The 19804-nt window shown below is 38.9% G+C and overlaps 1 protein-coding gene across 5 annotated transcripts in view; it reads left to right on the forward strand.

Moving 5' to 3' along the window:
* The window catches only part of MSH3 (mutS homolog 3), a 195721-nt gene that overhangs the window by 66101 nt on the left and 109816 nt on the right, over positions 1 to 19804 (forward strand). For all 5 annotated transcript variants that reach the window (XR_006716774.1, XR_006716773.1, XM_045496991.1 and 2 more), the window contains exons 11-12: positions 5439 to 5523; positions 8601 to 8710. Coding sequence is in view for 3 of the 5 variants with exons in the window: in XM_045496991.1 (XP_045352947.1) it covers positions 5439 to 5523; positions 8601 to 8710 (195 nt within the window). In the remaining 2 variants the exon portion in view is untranslated. The remainder of the gene's footprint in view (positions 1 to 5438; positions 5524 to 8600; positions 8711 to 19804) is intronic.

A 19804-nucleotide genomic window follows, 5' to 3' on the forward strand; every position in this document is an offset into this window, starting at 1 on the left:
GAAAGATGCCCACAAATGAAATAAAAACTATAACTTGCTACTTCAAAATACAATGATACTAGATACTAGATAAGAAAATGATACTAGATGTGAAAGAACAAATGAGAAATAGGAAAGCTTTGAAATGAGATGATAGGATTTAAGAATGATCTGTGTATTAAAGAATAAGATCAATTTAGGAGTGAAGAGTAAACTAGAAGGAACACTAAAGTGAATAAACATAACACATATACTTGAAGAGAAATAGAACTTGAAAAGAGAGATGTGCACATAATGGTTAACACAGCAAACCTGATGAGACAACTTGGAAAGACCTACTTGCGAGCTTGACCCTTAACTGGCATCTGGGAAATTTTCCAGCGTTCTCTGATATGAATGGCTCACTCTCCCTAAACTGTGAAAAGAACTTGGTTTATGCTAACTACTTGCTTGTTTCTGGGAGCTGGAATTTTGGTACATGTAAGGGAAAAGATGCCTATGTGACCAGCTTCCAGTGTAAACCCCAGGTGCTGAGTCTCTAATGTGCTTCTCTGGTGGCCATTTCACACATATCATCATAACTCATTGCTGGGGAAATTAAACACATCCTGTGTGACTCCACCAGGAGAAGACTTTTGGAAGCTTGCCCTTAGTTTCCTCCAGACTTTGTCTTATGTGTCTTTAACTTTTTTTAATTTTGCTTTGTGTCCTTTCACTGTTATTATTAATAGCTGTGAATATGGCTATATTCAGTGTCCTGTGTGTTATCCTAAAGAATCACTTGGGGCCCTTTTATATACCTTTCTTATTATTTTCCTCTCTAATGTACTTGGCATATTTTAGGAATGTAAAGATATTCATTTTGTTAATTACAAATCAACTTGAAGTGATTCTACAATAAAACTGAAGTTTTATAATAAATAAGTTAATGAAAAGATTAGACACATGGTGAATGTATGAACTATGAAAACTATACATAGAGAACTATTTTCCACTATTCCACCATTTTATAGGTGGGGTTGGTTGTTTTTGTTTGTTTGTTTCAAGTTTCAAATTATATTTGAATAGGATCTTTGTAAGGGATTGGGCTTTGAGATAATATGTGTACCTTTAACTTCCTCTAAATCAGAAAGATTGGTTTTCATTTTTTAAAAAAACTGGGGTAGGGGTGACACAGAATCTTAAATTACTCTGGCAAATTTTCAGCAAGGACATTTTCCTCCCATTATAAAACTTCAGGGGGAAAGAAGCGTCCTTTGTTTTTTTTGTTGTCTGAAATATTAATGAAGTATTTTCCCATGTTACTTACCTGGATTTTTATCCAGGTTCACACAACATGAATTCTAGCCAGGCATTGTTGATGGGGTTCATTTCAAAGCACATAAAATTTGACTTTTTCCAAAAGGATAAGTAATTTAGAATTGCTTGATTATTTCATATCGAGGATCCTATCGATGATCGATGTTGAATTCCTAAGGATGCTGGCAGATAAAACCCTGAGTTCAAAAATATATATAATTCTAGTGGAAATAGGCACTGACAGGAGGAAATTTCTTTTGTATTTGGAAAGAAGAGCCCTACCTCCAAAATACATTATCAAACAAACATGGGAAACCCAAAAGCCTATTAGGTTTTTATGTTGCTTAATAATTACTGTTTCATAGGAATCATTCCAATTTAATATTGCCCAGTGGTTGATCTCTTTTATTAGAATAAATACAGACGTCAGTTTCAAATAAACTCCTTGCTTCTCACTGTGTCTACTTTGAAATTTAGGGGACTTGTTCAATAAGGGAAAAAAACTAAAGCAAAACAAAAAACTGTATGCACAACTCATTAATACTGCCAATTAATAAAAGAACATATACTGTTTCTCTAAAGGTCTGGTTTTGTGAGCTAAATTAAGTTGCTTTGGTTGTTCAGTTTATTGGGTTCATTTTGGTATTATGAGTATCCAGTAATTATATCCAGTAAAAATATAGGTGAGGACTCTCAGCCTCCTCCCCCCAGTGCTCTTTGTACTAGGCTGTGTGTTAGTCCAAACCCAATTCTCTCATGCATATAGATACTTTTTAGCAATAGGGCACAAAAGCAGTCCTGTAGGGGCACCTGGGTAGCTCAGTCAGTTAAGCGTCTGACTCTTGGTTTCACCTCAGGTCATGATCTCATGGTTCGGGAAGATTGGGCCCCACGTTAGGCTCCATGCTGAGATGGAGCCTGCTTGGGATTCTCTCTCTCCCACTCTCTCTGCCCCTCCCCTGCTTACTGTCTCTCTCCCTCAAAATAAATCAGTAAATATTAAAAAAAAATTTTTTTAAGCCCTGTAAACTCCTCTGTGAGCTCCATGAAATTCTTTTTTTTTTTTTTTTTTTTTTAAAGGTTCTGACGGTGCCTTGCTTCAGAGGTTCATTGGAGGCATAGTAGGAGTAGGATTTCACTTTTAGTTGGAGTTAGGTGACAAAACTCTCAACTAATTGGTGGAACAGGGATTCTTTCAGAATCCTAAACCTAAGACTTCATTCTTCAGGGTATGGACTGTTGAGTTTACTAGTTCTTGTTGAGGGTGAAGCTAGCTGAACAGTGTTTCTGGACAGTCCACAGATCTTAAATGTCACTTATTTATCTTACAGCTCTGGTGTTCATGGGTGATGAAGACAGCTAGCTGAGATGTTTTAGAAAAGGCTGTTGGATTATGGGTTCTTGATTAGTCTGTCTTTCAAGCCAGATGAGCATCTCTGTAGAGTCTGTATTTGATGGAGGTACTCAAGTGTTAATCACTTCTAGTTAATCAACTTGTCAGGAACAGGGGAAGGAAATGACTTCTGTGCAAACACATGGGAACTGGCTAGATATTAACTCAAGTTCAGGCTATCAACTCTTCCAACTTGGATCTTTGACCATGGAGGTGTGTGAACACCTGTCAGCTACCCAGTAAATCACTGCCTAATTGTTTGTTTCTGAAAATAATGTTTTACATTTTATTATTGTCTCTGGGTGTTTTATGGACCTTTGTGAGCTTTATTCAAAGGAAACCAACCAACCAAGCCAAACTGGTTTTCCCATAAGAAAATGGCAGACATTTGTTGAACATCTGTGTTCTGCTAGGCTCAGCAGGTGCTGCAAAATGTATGACATAAATAACTCTTGCCTTCAAGGAACTTAGATCTATTAATGAGGGTAGCAGAAGAACATGTAATTGCTGTAATACAAAGCAAATTAAGTTAAATGCTCTAAGAAGGAGTGAAAGAGCTACACACACTTGCTGTCAATCAGTGTTAGAGTTTCTTCCTTCTAAAAATCATTAACAGGTTTTCGCAGAAGGTATGTCAAACCTGTCAGAGAAATCATGCTGCTAAAGGACAGTTCTTACTAGGCAGTATTCCTAATAAGCAGTAAGGTATTTCTTTTTCTGGAGCTTTAGTTGGGAGAGTCATCTACAAGTGAAGGCATCTCTTTTTCTGGAGCTTTAGTTGGGAGAGTCATCTACAAGTGAAGGCATCTCTCTGAGCACAGGCTCTGATTTTAGGTTCTAGACTCCTGGATGGAACCTTCTTTCCATAACTGGCTTAGGAACCTGGGTTGTATTTAAATCTTATCACAGCCATGAGAGGTACAGTAGGTTTATAATACAAACAGTCATGCTTTTCCTCCACATAGTTCAGTGACTTGCCATTTTTTCTTGCCTTTAAGAATAAGCTGTAAAATCTGGAGTACTGATGCATAGGGGCACTTGTACCCCAATGTTTATAGCGGCACTCTCAACAATAGCCAAATTATGGAAAGAGCCTAAATGTCCATCAACTGATGAATGGATAAAGAAATTGTGGTTTATATACACGATGGAGTACTACGTGGCAATGAGAAAGAATGAAATGTGGCCCTTTGTAGCAACGTGGATGCAACTGGAGAGTGTTCTGCTAAGTGAAATAAGCCATACAGAGAAAGAAAGATACCATGTGTTTTCACTCTTATGTGGGTCCTGAGAAACTTAACAGAAACCCATGGGGGAGGGGAAGGAAAAAAAAAAAAAAGAGATCAGAGTGGGAGAGAGCCAAAGCATAAGAGACTCTTAAAAACTGAGAACAAACTGAGGGTTGATGGGGGGTGGGAGGGAGGGGAGGTTGGGTGATGGGTATTGAGGAGGGCACCTTTTGGGATGAGCACTGGGTGTTGTATGGAAACCAATTTGACAATAAATTTCATATATTGAAAAAAAAAAGAAGCTGTAAAATCTGTAAGTGCTGTTGATAGAAACATAAGGGAATTGAATTACTGTATTAGGAATGCATTGATTAATGTACTTTTTAACATGAAAGACTGCTAAGGACAAAATTGGAATTGTGCATACACTTGTTAATCATCACAGCTGAGGGCGCCTGGGTGGCTCAGTCGGTTAAGCATCCAGTTCTTTTTTTTTTTTTTTTTAATTTTTTTTTTTTCAACGTTTATTTATTTTTGGGACAGAGAGAAACAGAGCATGAACGGGGGAGGGGCAGAGAGAGAGGGAGACACAGAATCAGAAACAGGCTCCAGGCTCTGAGCCATCAGCCCAGAGCCCGACGCGGGGCTCGAACTCACGGACCGCGAGATCGTGACCTGGCTGAAGTCGGACGCTTAACCGACTGCACCACCCAGGCGCCCCAAGCATCCAGTTCTTGATTTTGTCTCAGGTCATGATCTCACAGTTCATGAGATTGAGCCACATGTTGGGCTCCATGTTGAGTGCGGAGCCTGCTTGGGATTATTTTCTCTTCCCCTTCTGCCCCTCCCCTGCTTGTGCACACTGTCTCAAAATTAATAAATAAACATTAAAAAAAATCATCACAACTCAATACTCAAGTCTATTTGGAAGTTAATTGAACTTTAAGCTCATTTGGGATAGTTGTATGGACATAAGGAAAATGTTAATTCTTTGAGCTTAAGGAAGTAATTTTTGCCACTTGGTTTTATACTCCACTAAATCATTAGTCCTATTAATTTGTGTTGTTAATTACAGAGTATATAACATTTGTTGCACCTATCAGAATGTTGATTAAAAGCTGTTAAAGGGTTTATCAAGATGACCTCATGCTAAAGAATAAGAGATGTTTTTAAATACTTTCACAAATTTTTCTAACTAATTTCATAGCTTTTCCTGAAGATACCACCACCTGCTCTGCTGATGATAAAAGACTGTGTTTGGTTTTATTCCTGGAAATGTAAGAGATGTTAGTACCATTTATTTCCCTGTGCTTGTTTATGGTGTGAGACAACTATCCTTTTGCATCAGTCTGTTTAATGGCACCAGCATCAATGAAAGACAATATCCCAAAGAATACTCGTTTGCTGCTTTTGATTTGATTTTCTGTCAAAGAGCTCATTTTTGTCATAATGGTATTGGAATTATCTTTAGTGCCTAAATTAGTTTTTCAGATTCCTTTATGCACTTATATCATGGCTCATGTTTCATTCTTTTACAGGAATTTTAAGCAGTTGTCTGGTGAAATGGAATTCATGACAATTAATGGAACAACATTAAGGAATCTTGAAATCCTACAGAATCAGGTCAGGTAAACATAAAGGGTAACTGATTCAAAATCCCCTTGAAAAAAAACTTGGAATAAAGTAGCAGTCTGTTCTTAAGAGTGCAGGTGAGAACAAGAATATTATGTTCAACTGATTACTCTGTACTCTTTAGTAGTTGATAACTGAAGCATCCATTTTTTTGAGAATCAGATATATGAACTATTCCCCTAGGGTTTACTTTGAGAGCTATAGAACTTCTTTTTTACTTATTGAAGTGACATGCCCATCCTGATAATTTGTGTATCATACATTTCTTTGGAAAGACATCATCTTTGGAAATTAATGTAAAGTGGATATTTTGTCTCCTTGATTATATCTTTTCTATATACCTTAATTTTTCATTGAAATGTTTTGTCTTATTCATTCAGCATTTGAAACAAGTTACTGTGATATTCACTTATATTGTAAGATGCATAAATTTCATTTCACAAGCTTCTGTCATCATTTATTTGCCCTTTATTGATGAATTATGAAGATAATGGAGACATTAAATTGATTATTTTAATTTATTGAATTACAACTTAGAAATAAGATATTATATAATGTTAACATAAAGTCACAGAAATAGAAAGCAATTCCAAATCATTTGATAAGTAGTTGCAAAGCTGAATCATCTGAGTTAAATGGTTTAAAGCTCTTCAGAAATATTTATTACTGGGGCACCTGGGTGGCTCTGTTGGTTGAGCACTCAACTCTTGATATCGGCTCAGGTTATGATCTCATGGTTCATTAGTTCAAGCCCCAAGTTGGGTTCTGAGCTGACAGCACAGAACCTGCTGGGGATTCTCTCTCTCCCTCTCCCTCTCTCTCCTGCCCCTCCTCTGCTGTCTCTCTCTCTCAAAATAAATGAATAAACATTAGAAATGTTTCTTACTATTGTGAATTAAAGTAAATGCTGAATTTATTCTCCTGACTCCTAGATTTATGTATTACTAACTAGTTTCTCTTGTTTAGTTTCTTCATCTTCTAAGGTATCCTTGTATACTTGTCAGTCTTACTTTCATACTGTAACATTTGTATCTTGTCATTACATTATCCAGAAATTGAGAATTATTCCTGCAAATTTTTTTCATCTACTCTGTATACATTCTCATGATAGCAAATGAGCAGAAGGAAGAAAAGGACATTTCTTGGATGAAGAAGAGCTCAGAGTCAGAGTATTCAGCTGAATACTTTGTTCCAGCCCTGGCATTCCAAACTTTCTTTATTCTGCCACATCCTTCCTATTCAAATTCTACTGCTGTGGAGTCAGTTCTGAAATTAAATTCCTAAGGGAAAAATCACTTACCATTAAGGTACCCTTATCAGGACTTGGGCCATTATGGAAACAGAGGCTAAGAATTCACATCTTCGGCTTGTCTTTGCACTTGACTTTGGCCTCCATTACCATGGAGGTAATGAAGCGGGTAATGAGGAGGGGGCTGGGTATCAGGGAGAGCAAACGAGTAATAGAACTGTTTCTCTCCCACTCCTCCCTCTCTTGTCTGAGAGAGTTCTTCAGTGATGCAATAAATACTTGGAAAGTTATTCTTGTCCGCTTTCCTCTTCCTGGGACCCTTTACTGTACTCAGGCCATTGGGGCTGTTGTTTCAGAAGGAATGGTGCTGTTGTTGATGTGGATTGCCCTGGTTAGTCAGCTCTGTCTGTCCAACTCATTCTCAGGCAGGCCTTCTGTGACCTATGGCTTTTGTGTGTGCTTTGTTTTAAACTCCTAAGGCCTGGCCGCTTTTGTCATCCCTTTCGTAGTTAATTTCTGCCAGGTGCCATCATGTGTTAATTATGAGTCATTTCTCCCATACTTGGAAAGAAGTACCCTAAGGGAGGGACTGTATCTTAATACACCTTTGCTGGCCATACAACTGAGTACATAAGAGGTATTCTGTAAGTACCTGCTTGATGATTTGAAGGAAAAGGAAAAAGTTACAAAAAACTTAGGTGAAAACTGCAATCTTACGTTCCAAATGAGTCTACTGTTAATAGACTTTTTGAAATACCATGTAACCTTCGTTAAAACTAACTATCATCTCTAGTTAATTGTAAATTGTTGTTTTAGTGGTTCAACTTTCAAGTAGGAAAGCATAGATAGATAATTTTTTACTAAGGATTTAATAGAGCAGACTAAAATAAAATCCTTCCAGGGCGAATTCCTAGAGTGCAGTGCATTTTCACTTCCATCTCCAGTACCTTCTGCTTGTTCGGTGTTTTCATGAGAGCGTCAGTCCTTAGAATGAGAACTCTGAGGTGGTGGAAGATACTGAATTGCTGAAGGAAATTAAATTATCTTCACTGTACTTGCCAAGGGAGAAAAGTATGTATTTTTAAGAAGCTTAGGACAAGCCTGTATTTTAAAAGATTTCTACATTAAAAAAGGGAGAAGGGTGGCGCCTGGGTGGCTCAGTCAACAGGTTAAGTGTCTAACTTTGGCTCAGGTCATGATCTCACGGTTTGTGAGTTTGTGCCCACTTTGGGCTCCCTGAGCCTGCCTCAGATCCTCTGTTCCCCTCTCTCTCTGCCCCTCCCCCACCTCTTTCTATCAAACATAATCATTAAAAAGAATATTTCTGAATATTTTTAGTTAACAAAACTACACAGACTGTCCCTTTTTTGTGAAGATATCAATACTTTATATAGTGCATGTGTGTTCATATGTACATGCATTCGTCAAACATTAAACACCTGTTATGAGCTGTACTTGATGATAGGCATTGTGTAACATTTAAATGTGTAACATTTAAAATTGAGGTATATGGAGGGGTGCCTGGGTGGCTCAGTTGGTTAAGCATCCGACTTGGGCTCAGTTCGTGATCTCATGGTTCGTGAGTTGAGCCTTGCGTTGGGCTCTGTGCTAGAAGCTCAGAGACTGGACCCTGCTTCGGACTCCGTGTCTCCCTCTCTCTGCGCCCCTCCCCCACTCATGCTTTGTCTATCCGAAATGAATAAATCTTAAAAAAAATTAAAATTGGGGTATATGAAATAATTAAGGCACATGAACAATTAGCAGTTTTGGTATAAATACAATGTCTAGTTAATAAAACTTTTCTTCTGGTCTTTCTTAGACTGACATGAAAACCAAAGGAAGTTTACTTTGGGTCTTAGACCATACTAAAACCTCTTTTGGGAAACGGAAGTTAAAGAAGTGGGTGACCCAGCCACTCCTTAAACTAAGGTAAAGGGAATTCTTTTTTGTGTGTTTAATCTGAAATTGTATAAAATTGTGAAATTAAGTGTGTATTAGCTTCCTTAAAACCAAAGTTACCATGGCTTAAAGAACAGAATTTTAGGGGTGCCTGGCTGTCTCAGTCAGAGGAGCATGCGATGCTTGATCTCAGAGTCATGAGTTCAAACACTATGTTGGATGTAGAGATTACTAAAAAAAATAAATAAACTTAAAAAAAAAAGAACAGGAGAACCTGGGTGGCTCAGTTGGTTAAGCGTCCGACTTGGGTTCAGGTCCTGACCTCACAGTTTGTGAGAATGAGTCCTGTGTCAGGCTCTACTTTGACAGCTCAGAGCCTGGAGCCTTCTTCAGATTCTGTGTCTCCCCCCTCTCTCTGCCCCTCCCCTGCTCATGCTCTGTCTCTCTCTGTCTCTCAATCATAAATGTTAAAAAAAAAAAAAGAACAGAATTTTAAATTGGGGAAGATTTTATTTTGTATCTGGCCATATGCTGTCTAATATTGTGAGGATCTGTTCCTTGTCCCAAGAATGAGTCTGCTTACAGGGCGAGTCAAAGGAAAGTGGGTTACCCAGTTAATATGGGTCATCAGTAGTATATAAGAGAGTTGGGAGGACGGGGCTGAAGAGATGGGACACTGCCTTTCATAGAAGGCTTTGAAGGCTAGATGTTGGTAGCCAGGGGAAGTTAATCCAGTGATTCTGAGCATGGGATGATAGGATCAGATCTGGGCTTGTTTTGTCCTTAGCAGTCTTTCATGTTAAAAAGTATATTAATCAATGCATTCCTAATACAGTAATTCAATTTCCCTTATGTTTCTATCAACAGCACTTACAGATTTTAAGTGGGGGAGGGAACAAACTTGTGGTGAGGTAAATTGGCAAGTTCACAGGAAGGTTCTGAGGGACCTCAGCTAACGCAGGAACAGTAGGGAATCTGAAAGAGGAGCCAGGTGTGACGTAATTGGGAAAGTAAATGAGTAAACTAGGAGCCCCTCCAAGGAAGGTCGCTGAATCTGATGCTTAAAACACAGCTGTTTCCAAGCTTGTCTGCACCTTGCGGTCACTTGGGAAGCTTCACAGATACTGATGTCTGTGTCCAGACCCCCACAAATTGTGATTTAATTGGTCTCCATTGTGGCCTGGGAGTTGGAGGGTTTGAAAGTTTCCCAGATGATTTCGATATGCAGATAAATTTGGGGACTCTGACCTAGAACAGTGTCTGTCACTTAGTAGGAGCTAAGTAGGAGCTTAGTAGGAACTAACATTCAGTAATGTTTATTGAATGAATGAAAGCTGTTATTTATTTCACTTTTACTATGTACCACTATTTAGTACTCAAAATCATCTTCTGAGGTAGGTCCTTGAGCTGAGTAAACAAATTCAGAGCTTCAGTAACTTGTTCAATGATTCATAGCTGGTAGGGCCCAGATTTTAAAAGAGCATTGACTCCAGAGCCGAGCAGGCTCTTAACCATTCTGAACAGCTTCCTGAATAAATAGACCAGAACGAGTGTGGTGAGGTGTTAGAACTGCTGTGTGTCAGCTCTGTCAACTGAGTGAGTCAGTCTAGGAAGTCCTTGGGTCCCACGTCATGTCCCAGGTGCCCACCTCCCCATGCCATATTCTCACCTTTGAAATGGTAAACTCCCTCCTCACAGGGTTGCAGTAAGGAATACCATGAGACAGTAACCCTAACTACCACATTTGAGCTCTTTATTACATGACAAGCGCTATGCTGGGGCCTTTATATACATGTGCTGCACAGCCGCCTCACTACTGGCTGCATTTTACGTTCAGCTTAGAAAGTAGTCTTCGGTAAAGATATCAGTGCTGGTGATAAGCTCTAGGACACTTACGTTGATAATGGTTACCAAATCATTTCACTTTAATTTTTCTTCTTGAGCATAAAGACCTGCAGATGAGGGAACTGGGTAAAGAAAACATGCTACGAATGGAAGTAAAGTTGATCCTTGAACAGCATGGCTTTGAACTGTGCAGGTCCACTTATATGTGGATTTTTTCTGATGCAGTACAGTGCTATCAGTGTGTTTTTCTTAACGATTTTCTTAGCATTTTCTTTCCTATAGCTTACTTTATTATGAGAATACAGAATGTGATACATATATAAAATATATGTTAATCAACTATGTTAATAAGGTTTCTGGTCAACAGTAGGCTATTAGTAGTTAAGTTTTTGGGGAGCCAAAAGCTGTACTAGGATTTTTGACTGTGGGAGGGTCATTGCCCCTAATCCCCACATTGTTCAAGGGTCAACTTATCTACTTTGGTTCAGTACTGAAATGAGGTAAGAGTACCTTGTGGAGCAAAAGCAGACCAGATGGCTTTCTGCAGAAAGTGTGGAAAGACATCTACCTGAGCATCCACAGCACTTCTTACATTCTTTTTTTTATTTTTTTTTATTTAAAAAAAAATTTTTTTTTTTTCAACGTTTATTTATTTTTGGGACAGAGAGAGACAGAGCATGAACGGGGGAGGGGCAGAGAGAGAGGGAGACACAGAATCCGAAACAGGCTCCAGGCTCCAAGCCATCAGCCCAGAGCCCGACGCGGGGCTCGAACTCACGAACCGCGAGATCGTGACCTGGCTGAAGTCGGACGCTTAACCGACTGCGCCACCCAGGCGCCCCAGCACTTCTTACATTCTTCTTCGCTTGGTTGAAATATTCAGCAGAAAGAGTCAGTAGCAGACTTTTTCATGTAAATTAAAACTTTTATTTCTGTTGTTAAATTTGTTTTCTGTAACCAGGATTAATTTGAGATAAATTCAGCAGACCATGTCGTATGCTCTCCAAGAGCTGAATTATGTATCTCTTGGGAGTCTACTTTCCCAGGAAGCATGAAAGAAAATATGCCATGTGTTGAACACTGATGCTTTCCAAGTATGAACTTCAGACCAGCCTAACACTTACATAGTTGATAACAAACACACAAAACTTTTTCCTTTTAATTTTAGATCACAATTTTAAAACTTTTATCTTTCTAATCTAAAAATAATTTCAAAAATAATTTGTTAAATCCTAGTTGCTCTTTCATCCTGTTCCCAGTACCTAGAGAAAATTGTCAGCTGATTAGTCAGTGGTTCAGCTGTGTATTTATTATTGTTTACACTGACTTAGGTGTCATGCAGATCACAGATCATATCAGTATGATTATCCAGGCTAATATTCTGACTCGGATGTTGGCAGCCTTTTAAAAGTTCATTCAGATCCTGATTTTCTTCTATAGCGAGATCATAGAACAAGAAATTGGTGACAAGCGTATTTAGCAAGATAAGGAAGGTCTTCCACACTTCTCCAGGAGCCCATTGTTTGTCAGTTATCTATGAATTCTCCCTCAAGAACTTCTTGTATTTTTAGCCCATTTTAGTTCTGGGGCAATCACACAGATCATAAATCCAGGACCAACTGTTTTTTAAGTTTTAGAGGATTTTCCACTCCCATCACCTTTTTTTTTTTTTTTTTTTTTTTTTTTTGTATGAAATGGCCTCTTCAGTGTAGAATTTTACTAGTGACTTTTAGAAAGTATACATGACTTTTATCCTATACTTATACTTACTGTTTCAAAGACTACTTAGATTATTGACACTGGATTATACTTTATTGAAACCAAATTAGCTTCCCCCCCCTTTTATTTATTTTTTTGAGAAGCTGAAAGCCATTTTATTTTTTTATAATTTTTTTATTCAGGTATAATTAACATGCAGTGTTATATTGATTTCAGGTGTACAATATACTGATTAAACAATTCTACACATTACTCAGTACTCATCATGATAAATCTGTTCTTAATTCCCTTCACCTCTTTCACCCATCCCCCCTCCCACCTCTCCTCTGGCAACCACCAATTTGTTCTCTGTATTTAAGAGTCTGTTTCTCATAAATAGGTTATGCTTTCTTATGTGTTGTGACCTATACTTTTTATTAGTTCTCAAAGTTTAGGCAAGAAGATGCTTCATTGTAGTTCTCTGGCTTCTTCTTCTTCTTCTTCTTCTTCTTTTTTTTGGGGGGGGGTCATTTATTTATTTATTTAATTTTTTAAATGTTTATTTATTATTGAGAGACAGAGCATGAGCATGGGAGGGGCAGAGAGAGGGGGAGACACAGAATCTGAAACAGGCTCCAGGCTCTAAGCTGTCAGCATAGAGCCCAACACAGGGCTCGAACTCGTAAACCGCAAGATCATGACCTGAGCCGAAGTCTGACGCTTAACAGACTGAGCCACCTGGGCTCCCCTTTTATGTTTATTTTTGAGAGAGAGAGAAAACACAAGCAGAAGATGGGCAGAGAGAGAGAGGGAGACACAGAATCCGAAGCAGGCTCCAGGCTCTGAGCTGTCAGCACAGAACCTGACGTGGGGCTTGAACCCACGAACTGTGAGATCAGGACTTGAGCCGAAGTTGGACACTTAACCGAGTGAGCCACCCAGGTGGCCCTCTGGCTTCTTCTTATAAATGAATGTCACATTGGCAAGTCATTAGTCCTAAAACCTTTTAATATTAAATTATGTTGAATTCATGTTTTGAGGTTCGATCTCTGAATTTCTTCTGCTTCTTTGAGTTGATACGATCTTGTCAATTTTTTATATATACACCATAGGCACTTGGTTGGTTTTGGAAAAAAACTTTGAAACATAAATTGTTTGTTAATATTGATAGAGAGGGGAAAAGAAAACTTTGGAAAGTATGGGATGAGTCTCTAAAATGTTGTTTTAGGCAAAATATTAATTTTGAAGGCAGATTTGTTCATCTTAAAAGAAGGATTGAAGATTTGGTAGCTTACTGTAAATTTGAATATATTAAACAAAAACAAGTTGTGGATTTCCTTTTTGGATACCTCTTCTGCCTGCACCTTAAATGTTGATGTCACCCAGGGCTCTCTCCTGAGATCTCTTCTTACTTTCAGCCCTGCTTGAGATCTTATCTGGGGTCATGGTTTCTGTAGCTCACATGCAGATGACTTTGTCACATTATTTCCAGCAGCTCCATATTCACACATCTAGGACATCTCTGCCTCAGAAAACATTCAGTTTGAATGCTGAATGAAACAGATTGGAAACAAAGCATTTCCTTCAATGAGACAGTGATTTCCATGAGGCAGAATCTGAGAAATCAGTTCCTTCCCTTCTAGTGGATGGATTATTTTGTTCAACAATGAAGATACTGGATTTCTGGCAAGTGGTAGTATTATATCATCTTGCCTTTTTGTAAAGTCACTTTTTATGAAAGGCAGTCAGATGAAAGGCTTTTTATGAAAGGCTTTTTGTTTATTGAGGAAACAGCATCTCCATGCCTCTGGCCTTGCCCTTCTCTGTTTCTGCTCTGCACTACCGATGGATTACTTTTAAAAGTGCGTATCTGATGATGCTGTTCCCTACTGTTTACAGTTCCTACAATACACTGAGGTGTCACTTCTGGACCTTTGTACAGTCTGTTTCCTTTTTCTAAAGTGGAAACTTGTACTCATCTTTGTTTCCCTTCTAGTTTGCTGCCTGCTTCTTCAAAGCATCCTTTGCTATTTTCTCATCTTCTAGGTATCATTTCAATGTTGGCGTTTCAGAGGCCTGACCCTTAGGAGCTGAGCTTTCTTCCTTCCCTAAACCTCCCCTCACAACCTCTTCTCACTATCTCCTACCCCTACCCCTATGAACATTTCTCTTCCCATGACTGTAAGTGTCAAAATGTCAGTGATTCCCAGATTTCTCTCTCTCCTATTCTCCAGGCTTATATATTCAGCTTAGATTCATAAACACGTCAGTGCATCACAGAAACTTAATGTATTCAACCCTGTTCCTCCTCCTGGTTTCTCCATTCCAGGAACCAGCACTTACACTGAATGAGTTACTTAGACCAAAAATGGAAGTTATCCTGGACATTTCTTTTTTGACAGCCATGTCCAATCTAATACTAAGCCCTGTTGCCTTTAGCTCTAAAATATGTCTAGAGTCTGTGTATGTCTTGCCATCTCCACTGCCATCAGCCTGGTCTAAAGTATACCAGTTCTCACTTGGACATCTGCAGTATCCTAACTGATCTCTTTTTCAATATAAAGACTGAATCATGCCACTCCCCTGTTTTAAACTCTTCATTGGCTTTCCACTTGCTTCAAATAAAATTAAAATTCTTTAGGGGCGCATGGGTGACTCGGTTACTTAGGCATCTGGCTCTTGGGTCCAGCTCTGCTCATCATCTATGGTTCGTGGGATCGAGCCCCACATTGGTCTCCATGCTGACAGCACAGAACCTGCTTGGGATTCTCTCACTTCTTCCCCTCTCTCTTTTCTCCTTCTCTCTCTCTCTCTTTCTCTCTCTGTCCGTGTTCTACTTGAACTCTCTCTCAGATAAATAAACTTAAAAAAAGTTAAAATTCTTGGGGCACGTGGGTGACTCAGTCGGTTAATGTCCGATGCTTGGTTTTGGCTCAGGTTGTGATCTCACAGTTTCTTGGGTTTGAGACCCCCATCAGGCTCTGTGCTGACAGCACGGGTCCTGCTTGGGATTCTCTTGCTCTTCCTGTCTCTCTGCCCCTTCTTCACTTGCGCTGTCTCTGTCTCTTTCAAAATGAATAAACTTAAAAAAAAAAAATTCTTTAGCATGGCTCTTCCCTGCATTCACACATTCATCATCTTCTGGTCACTCTGGCCTTTTGGTTTCTGAGCTTCTAAAAGTTTTTTCTCATTCTGTGGTCTTTGCATTTGCTGGGCTCTCTACATAGAGTGTTTTTCTTTTTCTCTTTAATCCTCAAATGACTGATTCCTTTTAAGCCTCACCTTTAAAGTGTCATTCTTCAGAGGTTTTCTCTGACCACCTAATCTAAATTGTGTTCCCTGTGTCATTCTTCGGTAGCATATAGGACTATGTATCATGGTTGATATTTGTTTTTTCTGTTTATTTAATATCTAGCTCTTACTAAATTGTGTGACAAACATTTGATAAATATTTATTAAGTGAATTATTAAAATAGTGAGTCATTCAGGACCAAACTCAGCTCCTTTGAAAAGTCCTCCTTTTCCTCCTTTCTTCCTCTGTAGAAAGTTAATTGGTCTCAATTTTGTCCAGCCCCTACCCCTTTATCACTAACCGATACAGAATGCATGGGGGGCTCATAGTGCTTTGAATTTATAGATGATCAAGAAATTATGAACAAATGAATCCATTTGAAAATGAATCCATTTGAAAATCATAGGGTGAAAATGTTGTGACATTTTGACAATGTCAAATTCATTTGAACAAATGAATCCATTTGAAAATCATAGGGTTCTCATTAGACTTTGCAAATAAAGGCACACCTATGTGAGAGAAGTTTCTTTTTCTAAGAAAAACAACTTGATTTTAAAAGAACCTTAGAAGCAGGTTTCCTTCATAGGATTCCCTGTTTTTGTGCAACAATCGCTTAATTAGGTCTGAAAACATTAACACTTAACAGTGGAAAATATGGTTTGCCCACATCTTGCATTCTTGTCAATTGTTAGTGGAATTAGAGTAAATAGAAGTTCCTTGGTGAAAGTCAAGTGACTCAGTAAGGAAGCCATGTTGGGTGATGGGAAGGGGCCATCTTCCCACCTTTGGCACAGCTGGTTTTAAGTATCGTGTAAAAGGTTTGACTCATAACTCTGACCACGTCTAAATAGGAATTTTTTTGTGTAGAGTTATTTGGGTGCACTCTAATTTTCCTTTGGTTCTTTAAGGCCATACCTGTGGAATTTGAATTCCATAATGGATGATTTAGATAGTCTATTAGTTTGCTAGGGGTAACAAAGTATCACAAAGTGGGTAGCATCAACAACACACATTTGTCTCACAGTTCTTTCTGAGGCCTCTGAGGGAGAAGCTGTTCCATACCTGTGTCCTGGCTTTTGGTGGTTTGCTGGCGATCTTTGGTGTCATTTGACTTGTAGATGCACCTCTTTTCTGTCTGCCTTCACATTCACAGGGTGTTCTTCCAGTGTGCTTATCTCTTCACATGACATTCTTTCAGTAAGGATGTAATCTTACTGGGTTAGGGGCCTACCATATTCCAGTATGACCTCATGTTAACTAATTACATCTACAGTTACCCTGTTTCTAACTAAGGTCACATTGCGAGGCACTGGTGATTAGGTCTTCAATGTGTATTTTTTTGTTGACACAATTTAGCCCATTACAGGTAGGCTCAGTAATTTCATATCTTTCCTCCTTTGGGCACAAGCAGATTGAATATATTCATCTCTTGAATGGAAACAAGTGTTTTGATTCTCATTTAAATATATTGCACATTGGGGCGCCTGGGTGGCGCAGTCGGTTAAGCGTCCGACTTCAGCCAGGTCACGATCTCGCGGTCTGTGAGTTCGAGCCCCGCGTCAGGCTCTGGGCTGATGGCTCAGAGCCTGGAGCCTGTTTCCGATTCTGTGTCTCCCTCTCTCTCTGCCCCTCCCCCGTTCATGCTCTGTCTCTCTCTGTCCCAAAAATAAATAAACGTTGAAAAAATAAATAAATAAATAAATATATTGCACATGTATTCAACATCTGAAGTGACGTTGTAAAGAACCATCGAATTTTGTAAGTTGCAAACATTGTGCACTTTTGTGCCTGCAGTACAGTACTCTGGAAAATCATTCATCTAGCTTATCTTTGAAAAACATTCTATTCTGCGTCTATCCAGGTGAAGGTATTTACACAAAATGTTAGATTGATTTAGGGATCAGAAAGAGACATTTATATGTGAAAAAAAAAAAATAAGGGAAATGTTTGGGTAGAAAGGAACAGAGGTCCAAATCTAGGGGTTGAGGAGAGAAGGGTAGCCAAGGTGGGAAGGGAGAGAGCTGAGGGCTAAGAGGTAAGATGTGTTACTCTGTCAGGGGGTCTTGTGTGGGAGTGGAAATAAGATGGCAGGGCAGGAAACTTAACGTCTGACTGTGTTGTGTTATTTTAGTCTGTGATATGTCTATTCTTTCAAACAGTTATTCCATCATTTTATAGAGGTATAAAACTGAGATTCAGGTTAATTATCCAAGATCATCCAGGTACCACATAGGGCTCATCTAGAATCATACTTCAGGAGTTATTGAGACTTTACCTTCAGTTCTGATGCCCTCACTCAGTTGTGTCACTTTGTACAAGTTATGAATTTTCATATACTTCTGTTTCTTCACCTGTAAAATGGGAATTATAATACCTTCCTCACTCACAATGTTGTTGTGAGGACCAAATGAGACAGTATATGTAAAGAATTCCTGTGGTTCTTAGCATCAGTTATGTGGTTAAGAAAATAGCTGTTGTCTTTAGAATTGGTTATAATTTATAACAAAAAAACTGGAGGCAACCTAGCTATTAGTAGGGGAATAGAAAAATAAATTGTAACCAGTCTTACATTAGAATAATGATGCAGCGGTTAAAATAAAGACAGTCTTATGATGACCCAGCTGGAGGCTTCCAGGGATGACAGGGCAGAGGCTGTGCGCTGTTGTCAGCTGTCTAGCATCTGTCTGGTTGGTTCTGTATCTGGTTCTTGCCTGTGTTTTATCTTTTGCTTGTAGCTACAGTCAGGATTGTGAGGAGAGTTTGCAAGGAGCACTGGTGAGTAAGTCGTGTCTTTATCAGTCCCCTCTCAGAATGGTGCCACCATTGGTAATTGAGCTCTTTCATTTTATGTGGCTGGGCTTGGATCACAGCCTTTCTCTTTTACTTAGTGCTCTGAACCTGAGTCCTGGGAACTTAGGAAGCTCAGTCTCATGTTCTGATTGAGTACACGTTAATGTGTTTGTTAACACTAAAGGTAGTACATTGCTGGAGAAACTAAGTGCTTAACAGCAGCAACAAAAAACACCACACGGTTTGATAGTTCTAACAGTGGAAATTTTTATTATTGTTTTTTTTAATGTTTATTTTTGGAGAGAGAGAGACAGAGTGTGAGTGGAGGAAGGGGCAGAGAGAGAGGGAGACGTGGAATCTGAAGCAGGATCCAGGTTCTGAGCTGTCAGCACAGAGCCCGACACAGGGCTTGAATCCATGAACCGCAAGATCATGACCTGAGCCGAAGTCGGACACTTAACCGACTGAGCCACCCAGGCACCCCTAACAGTGGAAACTGGTTTCTTCTTTATCTTTGCATAAACAAACCGTGGCCTTTCCCTGGGTGGGCTGGATTGAGGGTGGGCTGGAACTCTTTACATAGGCATTTAGGAACTCCACAGCCTATTCAGTCTTAAACGTGTGATTTCTGAGGTCAACCTGGGTATTGACATCCAGCCAGAGGAAGGGGACAGGGTATGGAGGACATATTTTTGGTTCACCAAGTCTCGCGGTGAGTGGTAAATTTCTGCTCACATGTCATTGGGTAGAACTCATTCTAATGGAATCAGAATGATACCCCTTAACTGCAAGGCAAGTTAACAGATGTTTGTCAAGGACAAAGAAGACATGTTTGATGACTGCCTAGCAGTCTATTGCCAGAGATGGGCTATCCTTTTTTTACCTGTGTATAGTTGTATTTCAACTGTGTAGTACTCTTTTTTAAAAACATTTTAATGATTAACTTATTTAAATTTCTAAATAGGCAATACCTTCACATAGTTGCAAAGTTTAAAAATGTAAAAAGATAATATAGTGAAGTATTTGTCTTTCATCTCTGCCCCACATCTGTCCAGTTCCTATTGGATAATCATGGTGGTTATTTTCTTGTCTATCTTTCCAGAGACTTTTTGTTTTAAAAGCAAATAAATAAATATGAATATGTATATTCCTGCCTCCCTTTTTCTACGTGGATGGGGGTGTAATATACACAGAACTCTTTGCTTCCTTCCCTTAGTGATATAAGATAGTTATTTTAAATTTTGTGTTAGTCTTTCTCCATTACAAGATGTTGTTCCTAATCTTAAGGAGTTTCTAATCTAATTTGGTCAAGGTCTAATCTAGTGAGGATATGCAGGTAGGGAAAGCTTTTGTACCTAAGATAAAATACTTATCTGGTACACACTGTACAGTTCAATGCTATAATTAGAGCAAATGAAGAATCCTTTTTTAATTCGTATTAGATTTTTAGAGAACTTCATAAGAGAATTAAGTGTGCTAAGTTTACTCTTGGCATTTAA

The sequence above is a fragment of the Leopardus geoffroyi genome, chromosome A1 (genome assembly GCF_018350155.1).
Source record: "Leopardus geoffroyi isolate Oge1 chromosome A1, O.geoffroyi_Oge1_pat1.0, whole genome shotgun sequence".
In the NCBI taxonomy this organism is placed as follows: domain Eukaryota; kingdom Metazoa; phylum Chordata; class Mammalia; order Carnivora; family Felidae; genus Leopardus; species Leopardus geoffroyi.